The sequence below is a fragment of the Arachis ipaensis genome, chromosome B3 (assembly GCF_059453495.1).
Source record: "Arachis ipaensis isolate K30076 ecotype BB chromosome B3, ASM5945349v1, whole genome shotgun sequence".
Classification (NCBI taxonomy): domain Eukaryota; kingdom Viridiplantae; phylum Streptophyta; class Magnoliopsida; order Fabales; family Fabaceae; genus Arachis; species Arachis ipaensis.
In genome coordinates, this window is record NC_142438.1 from 87,094,195 (window position 1) to 87,116,331 (window position 22,137).

The 22,137-nt window shown below is 29.1% G+C and overlaps 2 protein-coding genes and 1 pseudogene across 4 annotated transcripts; all 3 read right to left on the reverse strand.

Annotated features, from left to right (window-relative positions):
- Positions 1 to 129: 129 nt before the first annotated feature.
- On the reverse strand, positions 130 to 7,318 carry LOC107630606 (xylose isomerase). 3 transcript variants are annotated; one of them, XM_016333798.3, is made up of 21 exons: positions 7,124 to 7,318; positions 6,066 to 6,148; positions 5,867 to 5,968; positions 5,209 to 5,283; positions 4,979 to 5,108; positions 4,799 to 4,890; positions 4,476 to 4,532; positions 3,959 to 4,032; positions 3,829 to 3,883; positions 3,650 to 3,751; positions 3,332 to 3,383; positions 3,210 to 3,255; positions 3,078 to 3,133; positions 2,306 to 2,357; positions 2,097 to 2,176; positions 1,924 to 1,994; positions 1,790 to 1,830; positions 994 to 1,093; positions 792 to 863; positions 622 to 699; positions 130 to 523 (listed from the first exon to the last, which is right to left on the reverse strand). In XM_016333798.3, exons 2-21 carry the CDS (start codon positions 6,123 to 6,125, stop codon positions 488 to 490), a joined length of 1,431 nt encoding a protein of 476 aa, XP_016189284.1. In that variant the 5' UTR covers positions 6,126 to 6,148; positions 7,124 to 7,318; the 3' UTR covers positions 130 to 487. The 3 variants fall into 3 exon arrangements, with proteins under 3 accessions (XP_016189284.1, XP_016189285.1, XP_088362769.1); XM_016333799.3 differs by having other exon boundaries at positions 6,066 to 6,151; positions 7,124 to 7,317; XM_088506643.1 differs by lacking the exon at positions 7,124 to 7,318 and adding an exon at positions 6,881 to 7,032 and having other exon boundaries at positions 6,066 to 6,151.
- Positions 7,319 to 15,494: 8,176 nt separating this feature from the next.
- LOC148571464 (uncharacterized) lies at positions 15,495 to 19,068 on the reverse strand (annotated as a pseudogene).
- A 779-nt stretch (positions 19,069 to 19,847) lies between these two features.
- On the reverse strand, positions 19,848 to 22,057 carry LOC148571465 (uncharacterized). The gene is made up of 6 exons (XM_088507265.1): positions 21,624 to 22,057; positions 21,044 to 21,212; positions 20,673 to 20,989; positions 20,484 to 20,582; positions 20,188 to 20,369; positions 19,848 to 20,056 (listed from the first exon to the last, which is right to left on the reverse strand). Exons 1-6 carry the CDS (start codon positions 22,055 to 22,057, stop codon positions 19,848 to 19,850), a joined length of 1,410 nt encoding a protein of 469 aa, XP_088363391.1.
- Between the last annotated feature and the right edge of the window lie 80 nt (positions 22,058 to 22,137).

The window sequence follows — 22,137 nt, forward strand, 5'->3', positions numbered from 1 at the left end:
GAATGGACTAATAGTCACCTTGATCGTCTCTTTTGCATTCGATGCGTAAACAATACGTAACAAATGAAAAAATTGTTCAATATAATAAATACGGATATTAGGATTAAGTCTTAATAACAAAACATAATATATCATAATAATTTAATTTAATTTATTATATAAAATGACAGTTAGACACCAAAAAAATATAAGATGACAGTTGCGGAAGGAAGAGAGCTGTGAGAATTGGACACAGAAAGGGTTGTCCTCCTTATATATGCACAATAGATAATATTTAAAAGATATAAAATAAAACAGCTACCTAGTTGACTTAATTATTACTAGGAGTCTAAGACAAGCCGACTAGGATTCACATAAATTCGTTAACTCAACGTCTCGTCAGTCGTCTCCTGCGGAAACTAGCAGGTCTTGCCAACCGAGGAGGATGCTAACGATTTTATTTTCCATAATTAACTGATTTTATTCACACACGATGCTTTCTACTTTCTCACAACGCAGACTGGAGAATCATCTCAGCTAGCTCCTGCAAATAAAAAAAAGAAGACGATGATAAAACTAACATTGTTACTCGTGCCGGATACACTTGCTAGCAAGTAATACAACGAGTAGATTTGGAGTTACCTGTTTGGCTGAAGCAACCTTGGGTTCTCCCCATTCCTTAGCTTTCTTCTCCAAAAAGTCAAAATCAGCTTTACCAGCCTTTAATAAGGATTCAGTTAATTAGTTCACCACCAAAAGCATTGAGTAGAGAGTATATGACCAAATTGAGGAAGAATATTATATTGCATTACCTCTATTTGAGCACCGATTTCAGTGTCAAAACTCTGGTATCTCTTCCGAACAAGCTCAGCTAGAGTACCGTCCTTCAGGACACCATATCGAAAAGTATTTCGTTTGATTTTTAGGAGATATTAAAAGGAAGCTTTTAAATAGATTTTCCAACTTTGTGCATTATAAGAGAACCAAATATAGAAGGAAGTTAAAAGGAATCACCTCAATTAGCGTAGCAGCATTCCTGAGGCCGCGGGCCATTGTATCCATACCGATGATGTGGGCAATGAATAAGTCTTCAACATCTGTGCTCTCTCTCCGCCTATCACATTGTGGGAAAGTTGAGAAGAGAAAATGTTACATGATAACAGTATCAGATTTATAGAAAATTAGTCTATAACAAGTTAATTTAACAGATGCAAAAGATCAATTATGCTAAATGCTTAAGCAGTTGATGACCTAAGAATCGCTTTAAATCACTTATTGTGCCCTCTCGGGCAAAATAGCACTTCGAAATTGAAATGTGGAACATGCACAATTGATTTTAGCATACAATTGTTGACCAGTTGCTCATATTCCCTTGAATGCTTTTGTGAAAGAAAAAAATTTCTGAGTGTAAGCTAATGTGCAAAGGGCAAAGTATGCCTTATATATATATATATATATATAGAGAGAGAGAGAGAGAGAGAGAGAGAGCAAGAGAGAAAGGATCCATTTACTACAGGAGTTAGTCTTATTGACTTGCACCATCGAATAATTGTTGAATCAAATCAGATTATCGTAGAAAATTCGGACAATAATAGATATGTAAACTAATAGTCGTATATTTTTAAAATTAAAATATACATAAAAATAAAATATTAAGAGGACAGTTCAAAATAATTCCAAATTTTATCAGATTGATCTATAATGAGATGTTGGAATTCATCGGTTAGATTGACGAAATTCATCGCGCATAAAAAGTTACTTGACGATGGTATAGTATAATATGAAACAGAAAATATGGTGTAATACTCACAATTTGGCGTCAAAGTTGAATCCGCCTGGTGCAATTCCACCCTGACAAATGAAAATAAATAAATCAAATGATATTACAATTCTACAACAAAGCAACATTTCATGATGTAAGCTAAGGAGCAGGCACTAGCATACATTTCTAATCACACTGAGCATAATCATTGTTGCTTCTTGAATATCCACAAGAAACTGATCTGTGTCCCAACCTGCAGTAACAAGGTTTGAGTCCATTCCAGCTTTTTATCAGCAGACACAACTTTTTATATTTATATGCTGTTCTTAAATAAAAGAAATGAATTCACACATACCAACTTGAGGATCACCAGTGTTTGCATCAATATTACCCAATAGTCCATTAATCCTTGCAGTTTCAAGTTCATGGTGACAACTACCACATATAGGCAATAAAAAACGAGGAACAACCCCATAATTTCATTTATAAAAATAATTAATAAATTTAAAAGTCAGAATACAGACAACAAACTCTAACATAATCACAATATAAAGTAAGGCTCACCTATGTCCCGATAAGGTGGCATGGTTGCACTCAATGTTGAGTTTGAATTCCCCTAAAGAGCAAAGTTGTGAAAATATGTTATGATGTATTATAAAAAGTTTAGAATGAAAGATATTACTGACAATACTTTAAAGTTTTATAATGATTAATGAACTTTCAATCCAGCTACATCTACACTCTATTTATAATAAACACTGTTTTGACACCAGTATTTTCTTAACAACCAAACACGTGTTCTCTTTATTTTGTTAATTAAAAAATAATTTAAATACACAATTAATTAGTACAGGTGTCAAGAATGTTTGGCGTATGAATAGTTTTTTCTGAACTTTTCCAGAGTTATTAAAATTGGCACTCAAGCATTAACTGAAATCATGCTAGAGAAAGGTCACAGCCAACACAGCTAGGTGTGACTGCAGGCTGCAGAGCATGGTGGGATTCGGTATCTAATAGCAAGGTGTGGAACTTGATCCCAACATTGGAATTAGGTAATTCTAGTGCCAAAGTTTAAAGGGCCTTCGGGGTGTGCTTCTCACAAGGATATCAAAATGCTTTCCAGCTTCAAAGAGAAAGTGGAGTACTTGCAGGGAAGTATTTAGAGCAAAGGCAATCAATAAATTAGTAAACAGTGAAATAACATTGAAGCTCCTTATTTTAATGAGAATACACATTTTGAAAAACTAGTATTGTTTGTCAAGATCAAATTTGTGGTTGAAAGACACCAGTTTCATGTGGTTCACGGGTTCTTTTGGAAGCCAGATATAAATATTACCTATAAGTCCATACTTGCGCAAGAAATTAGCGGTGGTTGCAGCATCCCAGTCATACCTGGACAAAAGAAGTTTGAATAAAGAGTAATGTATGTGCAAAGTTTACAGACTGAATAGACAAGTAAGAAGCGCACTGGTGTTTTGTAGGTTCTTGTGGCTTGGGTTCAATCAGCAGTGTCCCTGAAATCAAATTACCAAAAATGAATTGCATAATACAATCAGAAAATCGTGTTTGCGAGGAATTTCAGCATCTTACCATTGAATCCAATCTTCTTCTTGTATGCAACAGCAGCTTCAAAGAACCTAGCCTGCATATCAGATGAAAATAGCTAAAAGCCAAACACCATTGATATATTATTTACCAAAACTGGTGACGCTCTTGGTGCAAATATGCAACAAACACCATTGTAAAGCAAAAATAATCAAGTTTCCTACAAGGCTTCATGCTCCAGGGTACCTTTTTTACCCAACTATCTTTACACTTCTTCATTTTAAAGGTCATTTCTTACAAATCGTTTACTTATACAGGAAAGACTAAACAAACATTCAAATCAAAGATAAAACGATTACGAACCAAATGATTAAGTTCTCGTTCCATATCCGTGTTCAATAGGGATTGATAACCCTCACGGCCACCCCAGAAAACATAATTTTCTCCCTCCAAATAATGTGTGACCTGCAACACATTTGAATTAAGAAATGGCAAGAATTCAAATTTGATGAGCTTTGTTGACGTGTACATAGGAAATATACCTCCAAGGCTTTCTTCACTTGGGCAGCAGCATATGCATATACACCTAATTCAGAGCTGTAAAACCAGTTGATTTTGTGAGACATGAATCCAATCAGAATGAGAAAATCATGTACGGGTCTGATGGCATACCTAGTAGCAGCACCATGCATGTAACGAGGATGCATAAACAATTGAGCAGTTCCCCATAGAACCTTTTTTTTACTCTGAAGTCAAACAAAATAAGAAGTTATTACATGCCAGTAGTTCTTTACCCAAACTGTAAAATGTAGGCCTATTTGGACTAATTCAGTGACAAAAACTTTGCATATTTGACTAGAACTAGGAACATAATAAGAAAAAACATGTTTGTGTTTTGTCTTTTAATGATATCCTTCTAAAATCATCTTAATTTCAAACAACAATGACACATAATTTAATGAATTATCAATTTTCATTCTAAGATAACACAATGAAAACAGAATATGCACCATAAAGCATAAGATATAATTAGCAATTAATTAATTTCTGCCTAGCTCCAAATTATACAGATAGATATTAGAAATGGAATGAAAAATTAATCCTTGCTCATTCTGCTATAATGCTTGAAATAATGTATAATGTATATCAAATTTAATAAATAACGACCTGTCTATTCATCTAAAATTACCTGCATCTGAAGCTCTTTGGCAAGGGCAACTACTTCATCCAAGTTTGCATTAGCTTCCTGTGATAAACAAAAGTGTAATCCTATAGCTCAAAAAGCACATGCAATTCATAATACAGATAGCAGACCTTTAAGGCTCAGTTTGACATGGAGGTATAAATGAGAAAGGAAATTCTGAATTAAATATATGAGAAGAATTTTTCATAATCTAGAAGAGAAATTCCGAATGCTATGGATGAGGACATTATATTACATAGCCTCCCATAATTCATTGCCACTATTAATCTACTAATTACACATAACTGCTGTCTAAAACTTAAACTCACCTCCAGAGTTTCTCCATCAGGGGCTATATCACGGTCGTGGAAGCACCACCAATCAACTCCAAGTTTGTTTATAAACTCAAAGTTTGCTCGCACTGTATCACCGAACAGAAGATTATCTCATGCCAAATACAAATCTACCATTATACGTATCAAATTGGAAAGAGTCATTGATTATCATACTTCTTCTTTTAGCCATTTTCAAAGAATTGGTACCATCTTCCCACGGCCAGTACTTGGTAGGTGCACCAAACGGGTCTGCACCTGTTCCACGGAATGTATGCCAAAATGCAACACTAAATCTGAACCAATCCTGCATTTACAGAATGAATCACACCCATATGCAAATCGAATGATAAAAATATAAACAAATGTTGCACAAGTCTTGGAATAAATAAAAATAATAAACCAACCTTCATTTTCTTCCCAAGAATTTCTTCTTCTGCGTTATACCATTTAAATGAAAGCGGATTCTTGCTAGAGGGACCCTGAAAGATCAATATATGCATCAACAAATAACACATGCTAATTAATTATGACAAACCAAACTAACATAAAGAAACAAGCTGTGCAGCATGAGACTCAAAGTAGCTGCCGCATCCATATTCGATACGCATCCTACAAGATGCTTTGCAGATTCCTTTAGATACTTTTAATTAAATTTTATAAAATTTTGTTTAAGTTTTTCTAACTTATATATACATAAAAACAGAAAGTCCATAATAATCATAATTAATAATCAATTAACAATATGAAAAGTGGATTTTAGTGCATTTATACTACTTAATACGAATATAAAAGCAATATTTCACTCTTTTTATACTCTAGCCATATTGTATATTGCTATATTACAATTTTTAAAATTGTTGTATCCACGTTTCAGTATCATATCATATCCGTATTTCATATTTGTGCCCATGCTTCATAGGAAACAAAACTCATCAGTCAAGTGACATTTTTTCATAAATAATATTTCACCTCTATGATAAATACGAAAAAAAAGCTACTTTTGTTCAGAAAATAAAAAAAAAGAAACAAGAAACAGAAACCAGGAATAAATAATACGTCTACCTCATATTTGATTTTGTTAATGCCAGGAAAGAATTCACCCTCCCAATCTGAATCGTCACATTTACCGACATTTTCAGCAGGGCAAGTTTGAGATTCACCAATCTAATTCCAGTCAAACAACAGAATCAATTTCCATATGTCACGTCTCATACAAAAACCGATTTAAGATTATTTAAAACAAGAAATTAACTGCTTTTACCACTGCATAAGTGATGGCTTGTAAGCAAAGAAGGAGCAGAAATATTCCCCACGCTTTCATTTTGATGGATTTCAAGCAAATACCTGCTACAAGGATGTCAATTTAACACCAAGAAGATATCAGAGTAACAAAATATTGTTCCAAAAAAAAGGTGAAAAAGGAGCAACTGAGCAAGATTTTGACAAAAACAGGGTTCTTAAAAATGGACCAGACATGAAAGGCTGGGGTTCAACTGGATTAGGCGGATTATAATAAAATAATATATTGAATTTTTATATTTATATAACAAAGACAGCCTGGTGCATAAACATCCGCGTTAACGTAGAGTTCGGAAAAAGGCCGCATCCAAAGGATGTATGTAGGCTATATAAATAAAAACATGCAACAAATATGAGAGAGAGAGAGAAAGGAGAAATTTCCAAAAAATAGAAAATAATCCTACATCATTCATACTGGAATGAAAAAAAATCTTGAAACATGAATTCATATGTTCAAATTTATTCAGAAACTCCCAAATCCAAAAAAAAATTTGCATAAATGCAAGTAAATCATCATCGTCAATTCATCCTGTATCAAGCTATATCTTAAAAAAATATAGAAAGCTGGAATGGTTCCTGCTCTGATGTTAAAGATGGATCCAAATTTTCAAGTAGCACATGTGTGCCTTGTTCGTGAGCAGATTTCATTCTTTGTTCCCAAGGCGGAACAGAGTATCAATGATATAAGCAGTTTCAATTAACTCGGGATTTTAAAGAACAATAAAGAACAATATTTTAAATGCATAAGCATAAACTGCACAAATAATTAAACATTACTGAACACTAGTAGGCAGTAACCAACATATCTATTGCATTAAGCTATGCGTCTTTTGAATAATAATAATAACCATCTCCATCAGAATATATATGCACAGAAAGAGGTCATTGTCTAAAAGATGCATTAAAATTATGATAGTCAGTCCTTATTTGATTTTATTCGAATACAAATATCACCAGAGTATATATCATATATTAATATATTCTATTTAGAATCAAAAATAAAAGAAACACATGGCTTACCTTGCAGGAAGACAGCGAACAGGATGATGCAGCAAGCAAGGAGGCCTCTGAGCGGGAGAGAAAGCGAGTGAGGACTCAGCTGCGAAAGGGAGCAAGAGAGAACTGAACTGCGAGGAGGCAAATTGGCAAAAGGAGATGGGAGATTGGAAACACGTTAGGGTTCTCGAGTACCGATACACAAGCCAAACCAAATCCTAAAAATTTATATAATTTATAAACAAATAAACAAATAAGCTAACTACAAAATATTATATTAAACTAAATAAAATTATAAATTTTTATTTTTATTTTTATTTTTATCTTCATTTTTATAGTAATACAAATGGAAAGACTTTTTGCTGTGATATCGCTCATCTTTATCTTTAATCTTTAAAGTAATACAAATAAAAAGATTTTTGACTGACATGACACTCATAGATTAAGTTTAAAAGTTTATTTACTTATGTGTTGTTATTATAAATTTTTTAATTTTTATTTATAAATTATAACTTATTGTTTATTTATTTATTTATAGCAATACAAATGGAAAGACTTTTTGCTGACATGGTACTCATATATTAAATTTGGGAGTTTATTTGCTTAGACGTTGTTAATATAAACTTTTAAATTTTTATTTATAAATTATAACTTATTATTTACTTAGGTTGTTACATTTTAAATTTTTAAATACGCTTTCTTAGATTGTTAGGTATTTAATTTTTAATATTGTTGAATTAATTATTTATTTAGATGTCGTTACAATAAATTTTTAAAAATTATAAATTATTATTTGCTTAGGTTTGTTTATTAGAATTTTTTAAAATTTTATTTATAAATTATAAATTATTATTTAATTAAGTTGTTAGTTTTTTAATTTTAAGTTATTTGCTTTGGAAGGTTGTTTTGCTTAGATTGTTATTTTTTAAAAATTTAAGTTATTTGTTTAAATTATCTTAAATAAGTTCATGTAATTATTGATTATTATAGTTACCTCATATTTCTAAGCTAATAAATTAAAATTTTGAAAAAACTAATCTAAATTTACTTTAATTTAAATTTATTCCTAAATTAATAAGTTTACTAATTATTGTGATTTTTGAAAAAACTAAGTTCTATTTAAATAAACTAGATAGAAAGATAAGAGAGTCCGTTCACGTAATAATAATAATAATTCTATTTAAATAACTAAATAAAAAAATACTTTTATCATTTTTTTTAACTAAGAAAGAATTAGTTTTATCACTTAGGATTTGTAACTAAGTGCGAATTAGTTTTAACGTAGTAATAATAATAATAATAATAATAATAATAATAATAATAATAATAATAATAATAATAATTAGTCAATTAGTTTTCGTGTAACAATAATAATTTAGTTTGTATTATATTATCTTTTAGTTAGTTGTTAAGATTTATATTTTAAATTCAAATAAAAATTAATTAGGTTTAAGAAAATTCTAGCTATGATTGAATTATAAAAGTATAAATTAGAGATGCATAGTATTACATTTCTCTTACTTAGTACAATTAATTACTCCTTTTAAAATTTTTGTATTTTTTTTAATGGAGGTTCGTATTCACAAAATTGTTAAGATTAATCCTACAGTTGATAATTTGTGTGTACGTATACGAGTGATAAGGTTATGAATACTACCAAGTTACAAAAATTCTCCATTTTCATACCCAATTGAGATAGTTTGGCTAGATAAAAATGTGAGTTTTCTACCATTTTTTAAACAATATTAAATTTATATTATTAATATTTCTTCTATTTTGTGATTAGATTAAATGAGTTTTATATTTTAAAACAAATATTTGTTTTATATCTTATATAATTGCTAATTAAGAAAGTATACTTAGGCTTAGTTTGGTAAACCTTTTTGAAGAGGTGCTTGTACTTTTTAAAAGCCCAAGTTCTTTATTTTGTATTTGGTAAATCAAAAACACTATGTGCTTATGCTTGCAGCTTTTAAAAGATTTGGGTACTTTTGAAAGCACCTAAGTAGAGCTTTTCAAAGTTGGTTTGTGCTTTTTAAAATTTAAAAATCTAATATAACTTGAATATGTCTAAAATGAGCACAACAATTATGTGCTTATTGGATATGCCACATTTATATAGACCATTAGATTATGTTAGATAGAAATCAAAGGTTAATATAAAAGAAGAGCATTGATAGACTCTAATAAATGCAGAATATTCTAGTACATAATTAAATGCTTTAAATGACAAAACTTTAATACACAATATTTTAAATAGCAACACAATCTTTTATTTTTAAATACATAAATATAAAATATATGAGTATTTTTTATTCATTATGATTAATTATTATACAAAAAATTTTTATAATATCAAAAATTATATTAAAATAATATTTTAAACTGTAATATAAAAATATAAAATAATTAAAATTTTATTTTATATTATTTGACAAATAATTAGATTATTATATTCAAAATTTATTAATTAACTACTTTTGTTAAAGATATTATTATATAATATAATTTTTTATTAAAATATTTTAAAAATATAATTTATTTAAAATATTATATATAATACATAAAAATATTTACTTTTTCATTTTTTTTTAATTCTTTTTAAAAAAATAGAATAAATAATATAATTTTAAATACATGTCTATCACATTATATATTTGAAAAATTATCAAGTATGTATTTTCTGACAAAAAGTAGAACATGATATTCTATGATACTATCAAATTGTTTAGAGTGCTTTTGTCTTATAGTGAATTATGAAATGACGAAAGTGTCCATCATTGTACAAGTGTATTAACGTAATTAACCCATTGAAATATAATTAAACGGCTAAATACAAATTTAACACAAAATAATATTAGAATAATTTGTGACTAAATAAAAATATTGAAAAAAAAGTACACTTATCTATTTTTTAAATATAATAATTGTACAAATAAATAAAAAATATTTTTTGAAGTATACTTTTATATCTGACAAATTTTGTATTCATAATTTAGTTTATTTTAGAGTATTGATGATTAATTGTTAGTTGTTTGAGAGATTTTGTACAGAAAAAAAAAGTATTACAAAAAAATTTTAGTTATTATGCTTTTTTAATACGCTGAATTTGTATCAAATTTAAGAGTGAAATAATATTAAACTCGTTTAAAATTTTTTTGAACTAAAATAAAATATTTAAAATATTAGAGATTAAATTAAAATTTAGCCTAAATATTAAGATTAAAATAATAATAAAAAAAGATAGAAGACGGAAGGATCAAGAAAAATTGATACATATAATCTGGATAAAAATTTTTAAATAATTATGATTGATGATATTTTTTTTTAAAGGACAATTATTAAATTATTTTTTAATAAATTTTTACGTGTTAAATTATTAAAAATTAAATTAAAAAGTATATTGTCACTTCTATTTTCTTATTTTTTACAAATTATGCTAACATATAATAGAAAAATTCATATATGACATTATAAGAAAATTACTACTAATATATATTATTTAAATATATATTTTAGAAACAATAAAAATAAAAAAAAATTGTATAAATAGAGTCTAATCCAAATTAAAATCAAATTTGTACTGGTCTTATTTGACTTTTCTTCTTATAAAAAGATAAATAATTTTTTTATTAATAAAATTGTCATATTTTTTTTAAATATTTTTTATTTATTTATATTATGACAAAATTTGCCAATTACGACATTATATAAACACTGAGAGAGTGAAAAATGATATTCCTATTAAATTACCATAAATAAAATTCTTTTTATGTATTTCATGATCACTAAAAAAAATTTCCTTGCATGCATATAAAAAATGGCTAACCCAACAAAATAACTTAGCTTTAAAGGTTACTCCTTCAAGCAGCTACCTTTCATTGCACATGAAAATATTACACGTTTTTTTAAATATTATATAATAATTAATTTTGTTAAAATAATATTATATATACTATTTTAAATAAAATGTATGGTTACAAATATTTGAATAAAAATTTATATTATATAATAATATATTTTTAATAAAGTTAACTATTAATAAATATTTTTTAATAAATAATTTAATTATTTTTTAATAATATAAAATAATTTAATTATTTTCAAGTAATATAAAATAATTTATTTTTTATATTATGTAATTAAAAATAGTACTGTATAATAATTAATTTTAATAAATAAAAAATATTTTTATATGTATTTATATATTTTATATTTATTTTAAAGTAAAAAATTATACTTGCATTTTTAAAATAATCTGTATTAAAATGTATTTATGTATGTATGTACTAATATATTCTATATTTATAAAGTCTATCAATATTTCCCTTTCATAACATCCTTTAATTTTTATTTAATAAAATCTAATGGTGCATCTAATGCACACAAAATAGTTGAGCTGATTTTAGACATATCCTTTTTTTATAAGCTACTTTTGAAAAGTAAAAATTTTACCAAACTAAGTTTTAATATTTAACATTGTATTTGACATAAAAAAAAATAATTGAGTGTGCACTTTTTGGTAACTATGAACAAGAGTTAAATGTTTTTTTGGGTTCTGGCAATAAGGATGGAGTTGTCGTCATCCTAAAATTTGCTAAAGTAAAGTTATTTAACGGTAATATTCATTCACAACTTTCTCAAAATATGTTCTTTTTTATGAATTTTTACTCTTTGTGTAATAAATTAAATTTTTTAGGAAAAATTGTTTTACAAAATTTTATTTATGGCACAAAGATGTTCTTCAATCTAGAAGATGAAAGTGTAATTCAATTTAAAAATAGATGTGTATATTTTTTTTATTCTTTAGCTTAAGACTATTTGTGTGTTATCTAATGTAATTTTTTTTCTTTTATTTATTTAGCTTTGTAAGATCTGAAGGACCTAGAGGCAATATCGACAGAATTTTAAATGAGGCTACATTTTTAAAAATATATCAAGACAAAATCATTGAGCAGTTAAAAGAATTAGATACGATAATTTTTTTAGCTGAAAAAAAAAACATAAAAAAATTCAATTCATTACACATAGATTATTTTTATTTATTCACCTTAATTATTTCAGTTTATTTTTTAGATTTATAAATCCATTGAATTAGAAATTTTGTTTGTTTTTTATATTCAAATCAAACTTTATTTTTTTAATTCAAATTATACTTAAATTTTATTTTTACTATCATATTATATTTTATCTTTTCACGTATTTATTCTTTCTATCCATATTTTAAATTAATAATTTTTTTTACAGTGCTATTTGTGTTATCTTGGCTATCATAGATTATATTATGGATACTCCGAACTAGTCATACGGGTAATGTGAATGCAATAAATCTACTTATGCTCTTACAAAAACTTTCAAGTGTTCAAGTTGTGGCCATCTTCTTTTATCGGTAACTCCAAAATTTTTTATTTATTTTTTTAAGTTAAAGTTTAATAATAGTGGATTAAATATTGAATATATTCATATTTAATTTGTTTTATCAAGCAAGTACCGAATCAATATTGGTGTTGTTGATTACTATGATTGTGCATTATCAGTGCATATTTTGTAGTCTTTGATAAGAAAGCAAAACAAGTATTGAAAAAGAACTTTGTTGAGATACTTGATCTACTTCTTTTGGTAGGTGACTAGGTTTTAACCAATATATATTTATTTCTAGAAACATTACTGGAGGCATTTTTAATGACAATTTTTATATTTTTTTCATTATTAATATGTTAAATGATACCTTATAGAAAGGAGATTTATCGAATACACCTACACTTTTGTTCAACCTAATTGACAAGATTTTTCTCTTTTTTTTTTATCGTTGAAGTCCAAATATAGGATAATCCACATTTTTTACCTTCTTATAAAGTTAAGAAGATGACTGATGATGTAGATCTCATAAATAAATTTAGAGAGGTTCACCCTATTCAAATTCGAAGTGCAGTTATAATTATAATTTTTATTAAAAATCAATTAACTTTTTAATTCTTTGGTTATTGGTAGTATCTAATTTATATGAAATAATTAATAATTAATTATAATTTCAGGAGGTTGACTACACCGGTAGTTTGCTTCTAACTTCAAAGATATCCTCAATCATTGAAGAAGAGAAAATAGAAGGTACAAAGGTAGTTATTCAAAAAATAAATTATTAAATTTAGGAGTTTATTTGGGAGTTGTCTTTTCTTGAATTGTTATTTTTCTTTTGGTTCTTTTCGATTTTTATGTTTGAAATTTAGAATTTTTTTATATATAAATTGAAGTTATTTGGTTATTACTTGTAGTTTTATTTTCAATTCGATTCACACCGTTGATATTTTGTTAATTTCTATTTTAGTATTTAATGTCATAAAGTTATAAATTTCTCATATGAATTACTGTTGATACAATTAAGTTAGTTATTAATTTTTAATGTGTACTTATTTTAAAAGAAATCTAATTCTAATTTTTAATTAAAGTATTATGTTTAAAATTTTTAATTTAAATTCAAATATTTTTTTTTAATTTTTAAGTAAGCAATTGGGTTTGAGAATATTTTTTAAAAATTTATATAATTTATAAACAAATATGCTAATTACAAAAGATTATATTAAAGTAAATAGAATTACCAATCTTATTAAAATGTGAGGTTATTTATACTATTTAAAATAAAATTTTAATTTGACATTCCTCTATACTTAATTCTGTTTCTAATGTTGTTTCGACAAAATTGAATTAATTTAGTATTTTAAAAAATTAAATATTTTTTTCTAAATTTACGTAATTTATAAGGTTATTAATTTTTATATTGTATTTAATTTTATTTATTTTTATCAGCAAATAATAAGATTGATGCTATTTATGATGAAACTAAAGTCATATATTTCTAATGGACAACCAACGTTTAATTAAAAAAATTTATTTAAAAATTTAAAATTTGTAATTAGGAAATTCTATTTAAAAATTTGAAATTTGAAATTCTAATACTAATTCTTAATTAAGTGACTTCTTAACCATTTTAATTTTTAAATTTAAATTTTTTTACTTGCCACATTTATAATTTTTTTCTTTATTCAATTTACATTGTTATCTTTTAGATTATCTCTGCATAATAATAGAAGTACTTTCATCTTTTTCGGTCTTTTTAAATATGTTTTTTTTAAATTTACGTAATTTATAAGGTTATTAATTTTTAGATTGCATTTAATTTTATTTATTTTTCTCGACAAATAATAGGATTGATACTATTTATGACGAAACTAAAAAAAATTTGAACTTAACAAATTCCTATATTCCTAATGAGCAACCAATGTTTAATTAGAAAATTTTATTTAAAAATTTAAAATTTGCACTAGCTAATTAGGAAACTCTATTTAAAAATTTGAAATTTGAAATTCTAATACTAATTCCTAATTAAGTGACTTCTTAACCGTTTTAATTTTTAAATTTAAATTTTTTTATTTGTCACATTTATAAATTTTCATCAATAGCACCACAATTATCGATGATAGTGAATACCCATCATATAGAAGACTAGACACAAGAGTGGTTACTGAGAAAAAGGGAGTCCATATGGATAATAGGAATGTGGTTTCATACAATGCATATCTGCTGATATCTTATCAAACGCATGTTAATGTAGAATATTGCAACAAGTCAAATGCTATCAAATATTTGTTCAAGTACGTGATAAAGGTCCAGACAGGGTAGCAGTTGGAGTGACAAAGGAAGCTTCCAATGAAGAGGATGCTCAGGTTATTGATGAGATAAAATAATTTTATGATTGCAGATAAGTCTGCATGTGACGCTGTGTATAGAACTTTAACTTATGATATTCATCAGAGGTGGCCTTTGGTGATGAGATTAACCTTTCATTTGCATGGAGAGCAAAATATCATCTTTAAAGATGATGACGATCTTGAGAAAATCGTGGCCACTAGTGTTAAACCCGTACGATGCAGGGGTTTATATTTAAATTTGACATGTTAAATTAAAAATAATATTTTATAATCATAAATTTTTTGAGTTTAGTATAACACGATCATCATCATTATATAATAAATGTATTGAATATGTTGTTTTATCTTTATTCAAAGTAAAAACAAATAGAAGAGTTTGAAGTCTATAATATTCTTGAACCATAAGGAGGGAGACATGAAAAAAATAAGAACATATATAACTGTAATAATAGCATGTCAATTTTACAATAAATTTTATATCAAAAGGTTAATAAAAATTTATCGACAACCTAGTATCTTACTAACTTCATTAGAAAAGCAATTGGCATATGATGTTGTGCTCCTAGTTACACATTTTATCTCAAATCTGAAAACAGAGTTGTAGATAAATTAGTTATATCTACAGTAAATATTTATACAAAAGTGTAAATCATAACATGATATTAAAATGAAAATAATATTATTCTTACCTAAATATTATTAAAAACATCTTTGAACACAACATTTGTTGTTTATGACTTTGGATTGTCGTCTTCGTTTAGAATTAAAACCCTGAGGCCACTGCGACTCTTAACTCTTGACAAAGCAACATAAAGTTGTCCATGGGTGAACATTGATTTTGGCAAGTAAAGTCCTACATGTGATAACGATTGACCCGGACTCTTGTTAATGGTCATTGCAAAGTATACTGTTAATGAAAATTGTCTCCGTTCAAACTTAAATGGCAATCTTGAATCTAAAGGGATCAAGTTCATTCTTGGAATGTAACTTTATCTCCAATATTTCTAGCGGTCACTACCGTCACTCCAATTATGTTGCTGCCAAGTTCGTTAACTATTAATCTTGTCCCGTTGCATAAACCTGAAGTCTGGTCTATGTTTCGCAGTAGCATTACAGCGACTTATGGCTTTAAAGTCAACTTGTAATTGGGTAGTCTCAAACATTTGATGTCATTTAGGAACTCTGGTGTGAACCACTCTTGTTGTACATCTTCATTCTCATCAGCTTGACATGTTGTGTCAGAACTCAAATACTCTTTTTCCATTCCCGAAAAGATTGTAATGGGTACTGAAAATCTAGAATGAGCTGTTCTGCCACCAGGTAGGAGTAAAGACGCAATTTCACTGTATGCGACATTTAAAACAATTTTTCCTCTAGACCGAATAGCAGAAGAAAGTTCATTCCAAATAAATGTCTTACCACACCCACTATGCCCATAAACGAAGTAAAATGTAACGACCCGACTTCTAGTACGTCATGATCGAACCAAAGGTAAGGCGTTATTGACTGGATTTCCTTTATTAACTATTTAATATTGAGTCTTTAATTCGATATCGCGTTTCAGTTTAAGAAAAATACCAGAAAATCTTGTTTTTATTAATTAAAATCACATAAAAAGATCTTCAAATAATAATAATCACATAATTACTAATAATAATAAGTGCTATACAAATAAATTCAATATAAAACTCGAATACAATACCTATCCCTCTGGATAAAAAAGAAACTAAAGCAACAAGAGTGAGGGAACTCTATAAAAGTGACAAGAATCATAAGTAAATCTACTAATCGTCTGCAGTTTCATACTGAGTCTTTGAACCTGTGTCACTGAAAGGGTGGAAGATTTTGGGGTGAGAACAAACCATACATTCTTAGTAGGGAATGAGAATGCCATAAAAGTAATGAATATAATGCAAATAATTAACTTACTCAATAAAATTATTTTATTAAACCTTTGGAAATACTTTTTAATTTTACTTTATATAACTAATTACCCTCTTCAAATTTCCGAACTTAAAACAAATTTTAATCACAACCTCATTTCTTAGTCACCTCAATACACAAACTAATAGCACTAGAAACAAATCAACACACAAACAAATAGCAATAAGACAAACAGCACAATAACAGAAAAACAAGATAAGCAAACATAATCAAATGCAAATACGGAAACAAGAATGATGCATGTCTAGTCCTATCACAGGTAATGAGCTCATTTGTCGGTTTCGACCCGCACCCGACGCAATCTGACTCGCAAGTCAGATAAGGCATTCCAGTGGCATAACCTCTGCAAGTTTCTACTTCTTGCAGGTGCAGATTCTCCAGGTAAAGTATGCAGAACATGACCTCTGCAAGTACTTGCAGGCGTTGATTCTCCAGCTGAAGCATGTGCCCCTTTCTCCTGGAAGCCATTTCATTCACACGGGCATCCACATACAATCATTCACACATAAAGTCCACAGCTTAACATTTTTACATCAGCACCTTAACCATTTACTTTTCGTCACCCTTTTGTGACCCTTTAATCATGTCATAATCACACATGCCGTGTTGTCTTTTCTCTTTCTTTCTTTTTCTCAACAAACCGAACTCATATTGTAACTTAAAACAAAATCTCTCCTTAAAAGATTGGATTTAAATCATTATACTTTTCTTAATAAATCGAATTCAAAATAGAATAAATCTTCTCTTAACTAAATAAATCTCAAATAGATTAACTTTCCAAAACCAAATCTTTTAAAATAGCATTTCAAATAAAGTCCCAAATCTTATAAAAATTTCGGCAGCACTTCGCCTAAAATTTGGGCTTAGCCACCCTTACGGATTCTCTCTTTCTCAACAATTATCAAACAGACATTTCCCAATCAATCAGACATTCACAATTTAACAAATCAATCATACTCCACAATTTCTATGTAATCCATCAATCCAACTCCAATCTCATCAATTCATAATTACTTTTCGAATATCATAGAATCCTTTCCAAAGTTCAACTCAATCAACTAGTAATCCCAAAAATAAGCCTTTCGTAGTTCTAGTTATTTTAAAGTCATTTACTCTTTAGCAAAGTTACTATTTTGTTTTAAAAGTCAGATTTCAAGAAAATAATTCAATAATTAAACTTCAATCTTTTAACAGTTCTCAGACTTAATTCTAATTATTCTTGAATCAACATTAACAACCACTAAAACTAAATCCAACAAGTCGCAAGTCAGTTCCACGGCCACTCCGATACATCAAATAACTAAAATCAACATCAAACACTTATTCTCAATAATTAGAATACAGCTACAACCAACCAATTCAGTATAATCACATAAATCAGAATCTTAAACAATTCCATCAAAATCAGAAAACCAACATCAGTCACAGCCTCAATTCAACCAGTCGTAATTCAATTTCATCAATTAGCCACTCCCAACAACAAAACTAGTCACACGGGACATTTATGAATTATTTTCACTTAGTCACTAAACTTCAATGGCATTCATAGATTAAAACGATTAATTTTAAAATAAAATCCTTTAGCAGTGGCGTTGGCTCCCACAACAGTGATCGTGGTTGTTTTGAAACGAAGATTTCGAATTCAATAGAATCAAAAGCAGAAACGGCTTTGAAAATTTTAAAATAGAGCACAGACCAAAGTTGAATTAAAATAAGAACAAGCAGATTAATAAGATATCGGCAGAATAGGGCGTGTAACTGGAGCAAAAATAAGGGAAAAAGCTAACCCAGCATAGGGGATGTTGAACCTAATTGGAACGGGAACAGGGCAGCAACGATTCCTAACAATTCTCTGCGGTGGTTCCAGCAGCAGCAACACCCCGTTAGTGGCTCCAATTCACAATAACTCGAACAATCGAAAAAAGGAAGACTAGACATAGAAACTACCGTGTTTGTGACAGCTCCAACTCGACAACAGCAGCAGTGCCATCCCCTTCTTCTTGCGTGCAGTGGCAATAGTGATGGCTAGGGTTTAGCGGCGGCGGTAACCCTAGCGACGGCAAAGGTGGTGTTGCGCGACAGCAGCAGCGCTGCCTCCCTCTCTGGCCGCTACATTCTCCTTCTCTCTTGCGTCTTCGCTCTTTCGCGTGCTACTCTTTCTCTCTTTCTGTCCTCTGCGACGGTGACAACCCCTTCGGCTTCACGAGCGACGGCGGTGCGCGGCAAGCTAGCATCGCGGCGGAGCCTCCCCCTCCCTTCTTTCTCCTTCCACGACTCGGGCTCCCTCACTCGGATCTCTCTTTCTCCCTTTTTCCTCATTTTCTTTTCTTTTCTTTTTTTTTTGGTTTGCTGAAGTTGTGTTGTGTGTATATGGGGGAGAGGGGCTGGCGGTGGGTGAGTGAGTAATGAAAGGAGGGTAAGCCTGGCTCACCGAGGAGTTGACAGGTTAGGGGGTATACGCGTGTATATTGTAGAGATTGGGGTTAGGATTAGTGAATTAGGGATTAGGGTTTAGATTTGAGAATTCAGAGTTGACAGGTTAGGGGGTATACGCGTGTATATTGTAGAGATTGGGGTTAGGATTAGTGAATTAGGGATTAGGGTTTAGATTTGGGAATTCAGGATTTGAGTAGAGTTTTAATTTAAAACCAAATTTAATTAATATAATTAATTTTGAGAATACTATTTTATTTTTCAAATTACAAATTATTTGTAATTAAACACTTTAATTTAAAAATATAGATAAATAAATTTTTTTTATTTCACAATATTAATCAAAACTTTAAATTATTTCAATTTAAATTATATACAAAACTCTCTTTTATCTCCAATTACTAAAACTTTGAATTTTAATTAAGCAAGAACCATTAATTTCAGTAAATCAAAAATATCTAATTATAATTGAAATTTATATAAAACCGAATTAATTTAAAACTCGAAGTCTCATAACTTTTCTAAAAATAAAATCTTATATATAAACATAAATAATTCGTTATTTATTTTCTAAAAATTTGGGGTCTTACATAAAAACCACCAGAGTCTGTAATAACAGCATTGAGTATCTCATCAAATACTAACCTTTGCTCATGAGTCATCTTTTATTCCGTATATAAGTTTGTATGAGTCAACTCATTTGTGTCATATGCTAACTCCTCCTCTATTAGATTATTCTGAAAAAGGCAAACATCAGACATCTCAGGGTATGGCATTGATTGATAGTCTCTTAAAGATCTCGCATTGCTGTTGAGTATCTTCTCAATCTCAATAAGGCAGAGGTTTTTCAATTCGTCATCAGTCATGTTTAGTCCTAGCAAAAGCACATGGTGGTTTTATGGAATATTTAATAAGTAATTCCAAAATAAAATATTAATATTATTAATAAAATAAAAATAATAAGAGAATATAATCTTGATATAAAAAAAAGACATAGTAAAATACCTTGGTTTTTCAAAGCTTTTCTCCTCTCATATAGTATTCCTTCAGCTAATAATGTCCAAGTTGCGTTCCAAACACGCTCTGGGTTGCTAATGCTATTAGATATCAGTAGCATCGCAAATAATTTTCTCAATTGATGACCAGATGCAAGTTCAGCTACCTCATTAATAGTTGTAATGAATTCCCTATCAACGCACAATAGTCCCACAGAATAGCAAGCATTTTGGAAGCTAGAATATGTAATTCTATTAACTGTCCTAATAGACTCATATGTTGTGCATCCTCTCTAAATAGCTAACAAAATTCTCATATAATAAATATCACCTGTACCCGGTGGAACATAGTTTAACCTCCTAATAGAATACCCTCTTTTGCGTGGATGCCATTCCCTTGCTTCTCTATCATAAACAAATTAATTTGGAAACTCATCATATGTCAAAATTTGACCTGATTCAAATTTTTTATTGGCCTCCATCCATGCTAAGAACATCGTACATTTTCCTTCCTCTTCTTCCACGATTTTCTCAAGATCGTCATCGTCTTTAAAGATGATATTTTGCTCTTCAGGCAAATGAAAGGTTAATCTCATCACTGAAGGCCACCTCTGATAAATATCATAAGCTAAAGTTCTCCACACAGCCTCACATGCAGACAAATATCTGCAATCATAAAATTGTTTGATCTCATCAATAACCTGAGCATCCTCTCCATTGGAAGCTTCCTTTGTAACTCCAACTGCTACCCTGTCTGGACCTTTATTCATGTACTTGAACAAATATTTGATAGCATTTGACTTGTTGCAGTACTATACATTAAGATGCGCTTGATAAGACATCAGCAGATATTCATTGTATGGAACCACATTCCTATTATCCATATGGACTCCCTTTTTCTCAGTAATCACTCCTGTGTCTCGTCTTCTACATGATGGGTATCCACTATCATCGATAACTGCGGTTCTACTGAATGTTTTGGGATAATATTCAGTGCAGTACCCATCTTTCATGCAGGAAGATTTTGAGAAAACTCTACCACATAGTCCATGAATCATATATGTAGATACAGCTCTAAACAATTTGGGTGCCGAACAGGATCTGGGAACTCTGAAGATATTAACTGATCAATTTGAGTTGTTGTTGTTATCTTATGGTCTCCACTTAACCATAAAAGAATGTAAGCATGTGGTACACCTCTTTTTCAGAATTCCACCGTATACATCCCTTATACCAAAAAGACAAAAAAAGTATATGTTATAAATAAACTATTTATTTTATATATGTGCTTTGATAAATTAAGGGCGATAATAGAAAATCAACAATATGTTAAGTAAGAAAATATTTTGGCATTTATTTTATAACAATCTAAAGGAATATTTCTCTAAAACTAAGGTTGGATGATGAGCAATACCTGCATCTAGCACTCCAAATGGAATTCCTTACTTAAGATCCGAGATTATTATGTCAAGCTTAATTTTGAACACTCTACACGATATATCTGGCCAGTCTTCAACCTTTAAGTTCCTTGGATTGTTAACCCTGCCAATCTCTTGCCAACTCGAGTTACATGTCATTGTGATAAAAAGGTCTAGATATCCATATTTCTTACAAATTGCCATAGCATCTTGACAATTATTAAACATGTATCTCATGCCACCAGTGAAGGACGCGGGTATGATGACACGTTTACCTGCTTTCGAAGCACGAGTCTCATCCCTAACAACTACATCTTGAATCCCTTTATATATATCACTCCTCACCTTGGTTTGGTTGTTTCGATAGTAGGTCAACCTTTGTGCTTCAATCATAGAAAAGCAATCAACCAAAAGCTGCTGAAATAGTCTTCCACCATTAACAATGGTTGCATACTCGACCATTCTCTCTTGTATTCTAAATGGTATGAACTCCCTTAAACTCACACGTTGTCTCTTTCTATTTTTATATGCCCTATTAGATT

Excerpts from the sequence above, each read along its gene's own strand:
- LOC107630606 (XM_016333798.3), bottom strand. The coding sequence starts at position 6,125 with ATGAAAGCGTGGGGAATATTTCTGCTCCTTCTTTGCTTACAAGCCATC. Across the intron at positions 5,284-5,866 it reads TTAACAAAATCAAATATGAG|GGTCCCTCTAGCAAGAATCC; the intron begins GTAGACGTATTA and ends TTGATCTTTCAG. Across the intron at positions 4,891-4,978 it reads GAAAATGGCTAAAAGAAGAA|TGCGAGCAAACTTTGAGTTT; the intron begins GTATGATAATCA and ends TCGGTGATACAG.
- LOC148571465 (XM_088507265.1), bottom strand. The coding sequence starts at position 22,057 with ATGGTCGAGTATGCAACCATTGTTAATGGTGGAAGACTATTTCAGCAG. Across the intron at positions 20,583-20,672 it reads GAGGAAGGAAAATGTACGAT|AGAAGCAAGGGAATGGCATC; the intron begins GTTCTTAGCATG and ends TGTTTATGATAG. Across the intron at positions 20,370-20,483 it reads ATTTATTATATGAGAATTTT|GGAATTCATTACAACTATTA; the intron begins GTTAGCTATTTA and ends GTGCGTTGATAG.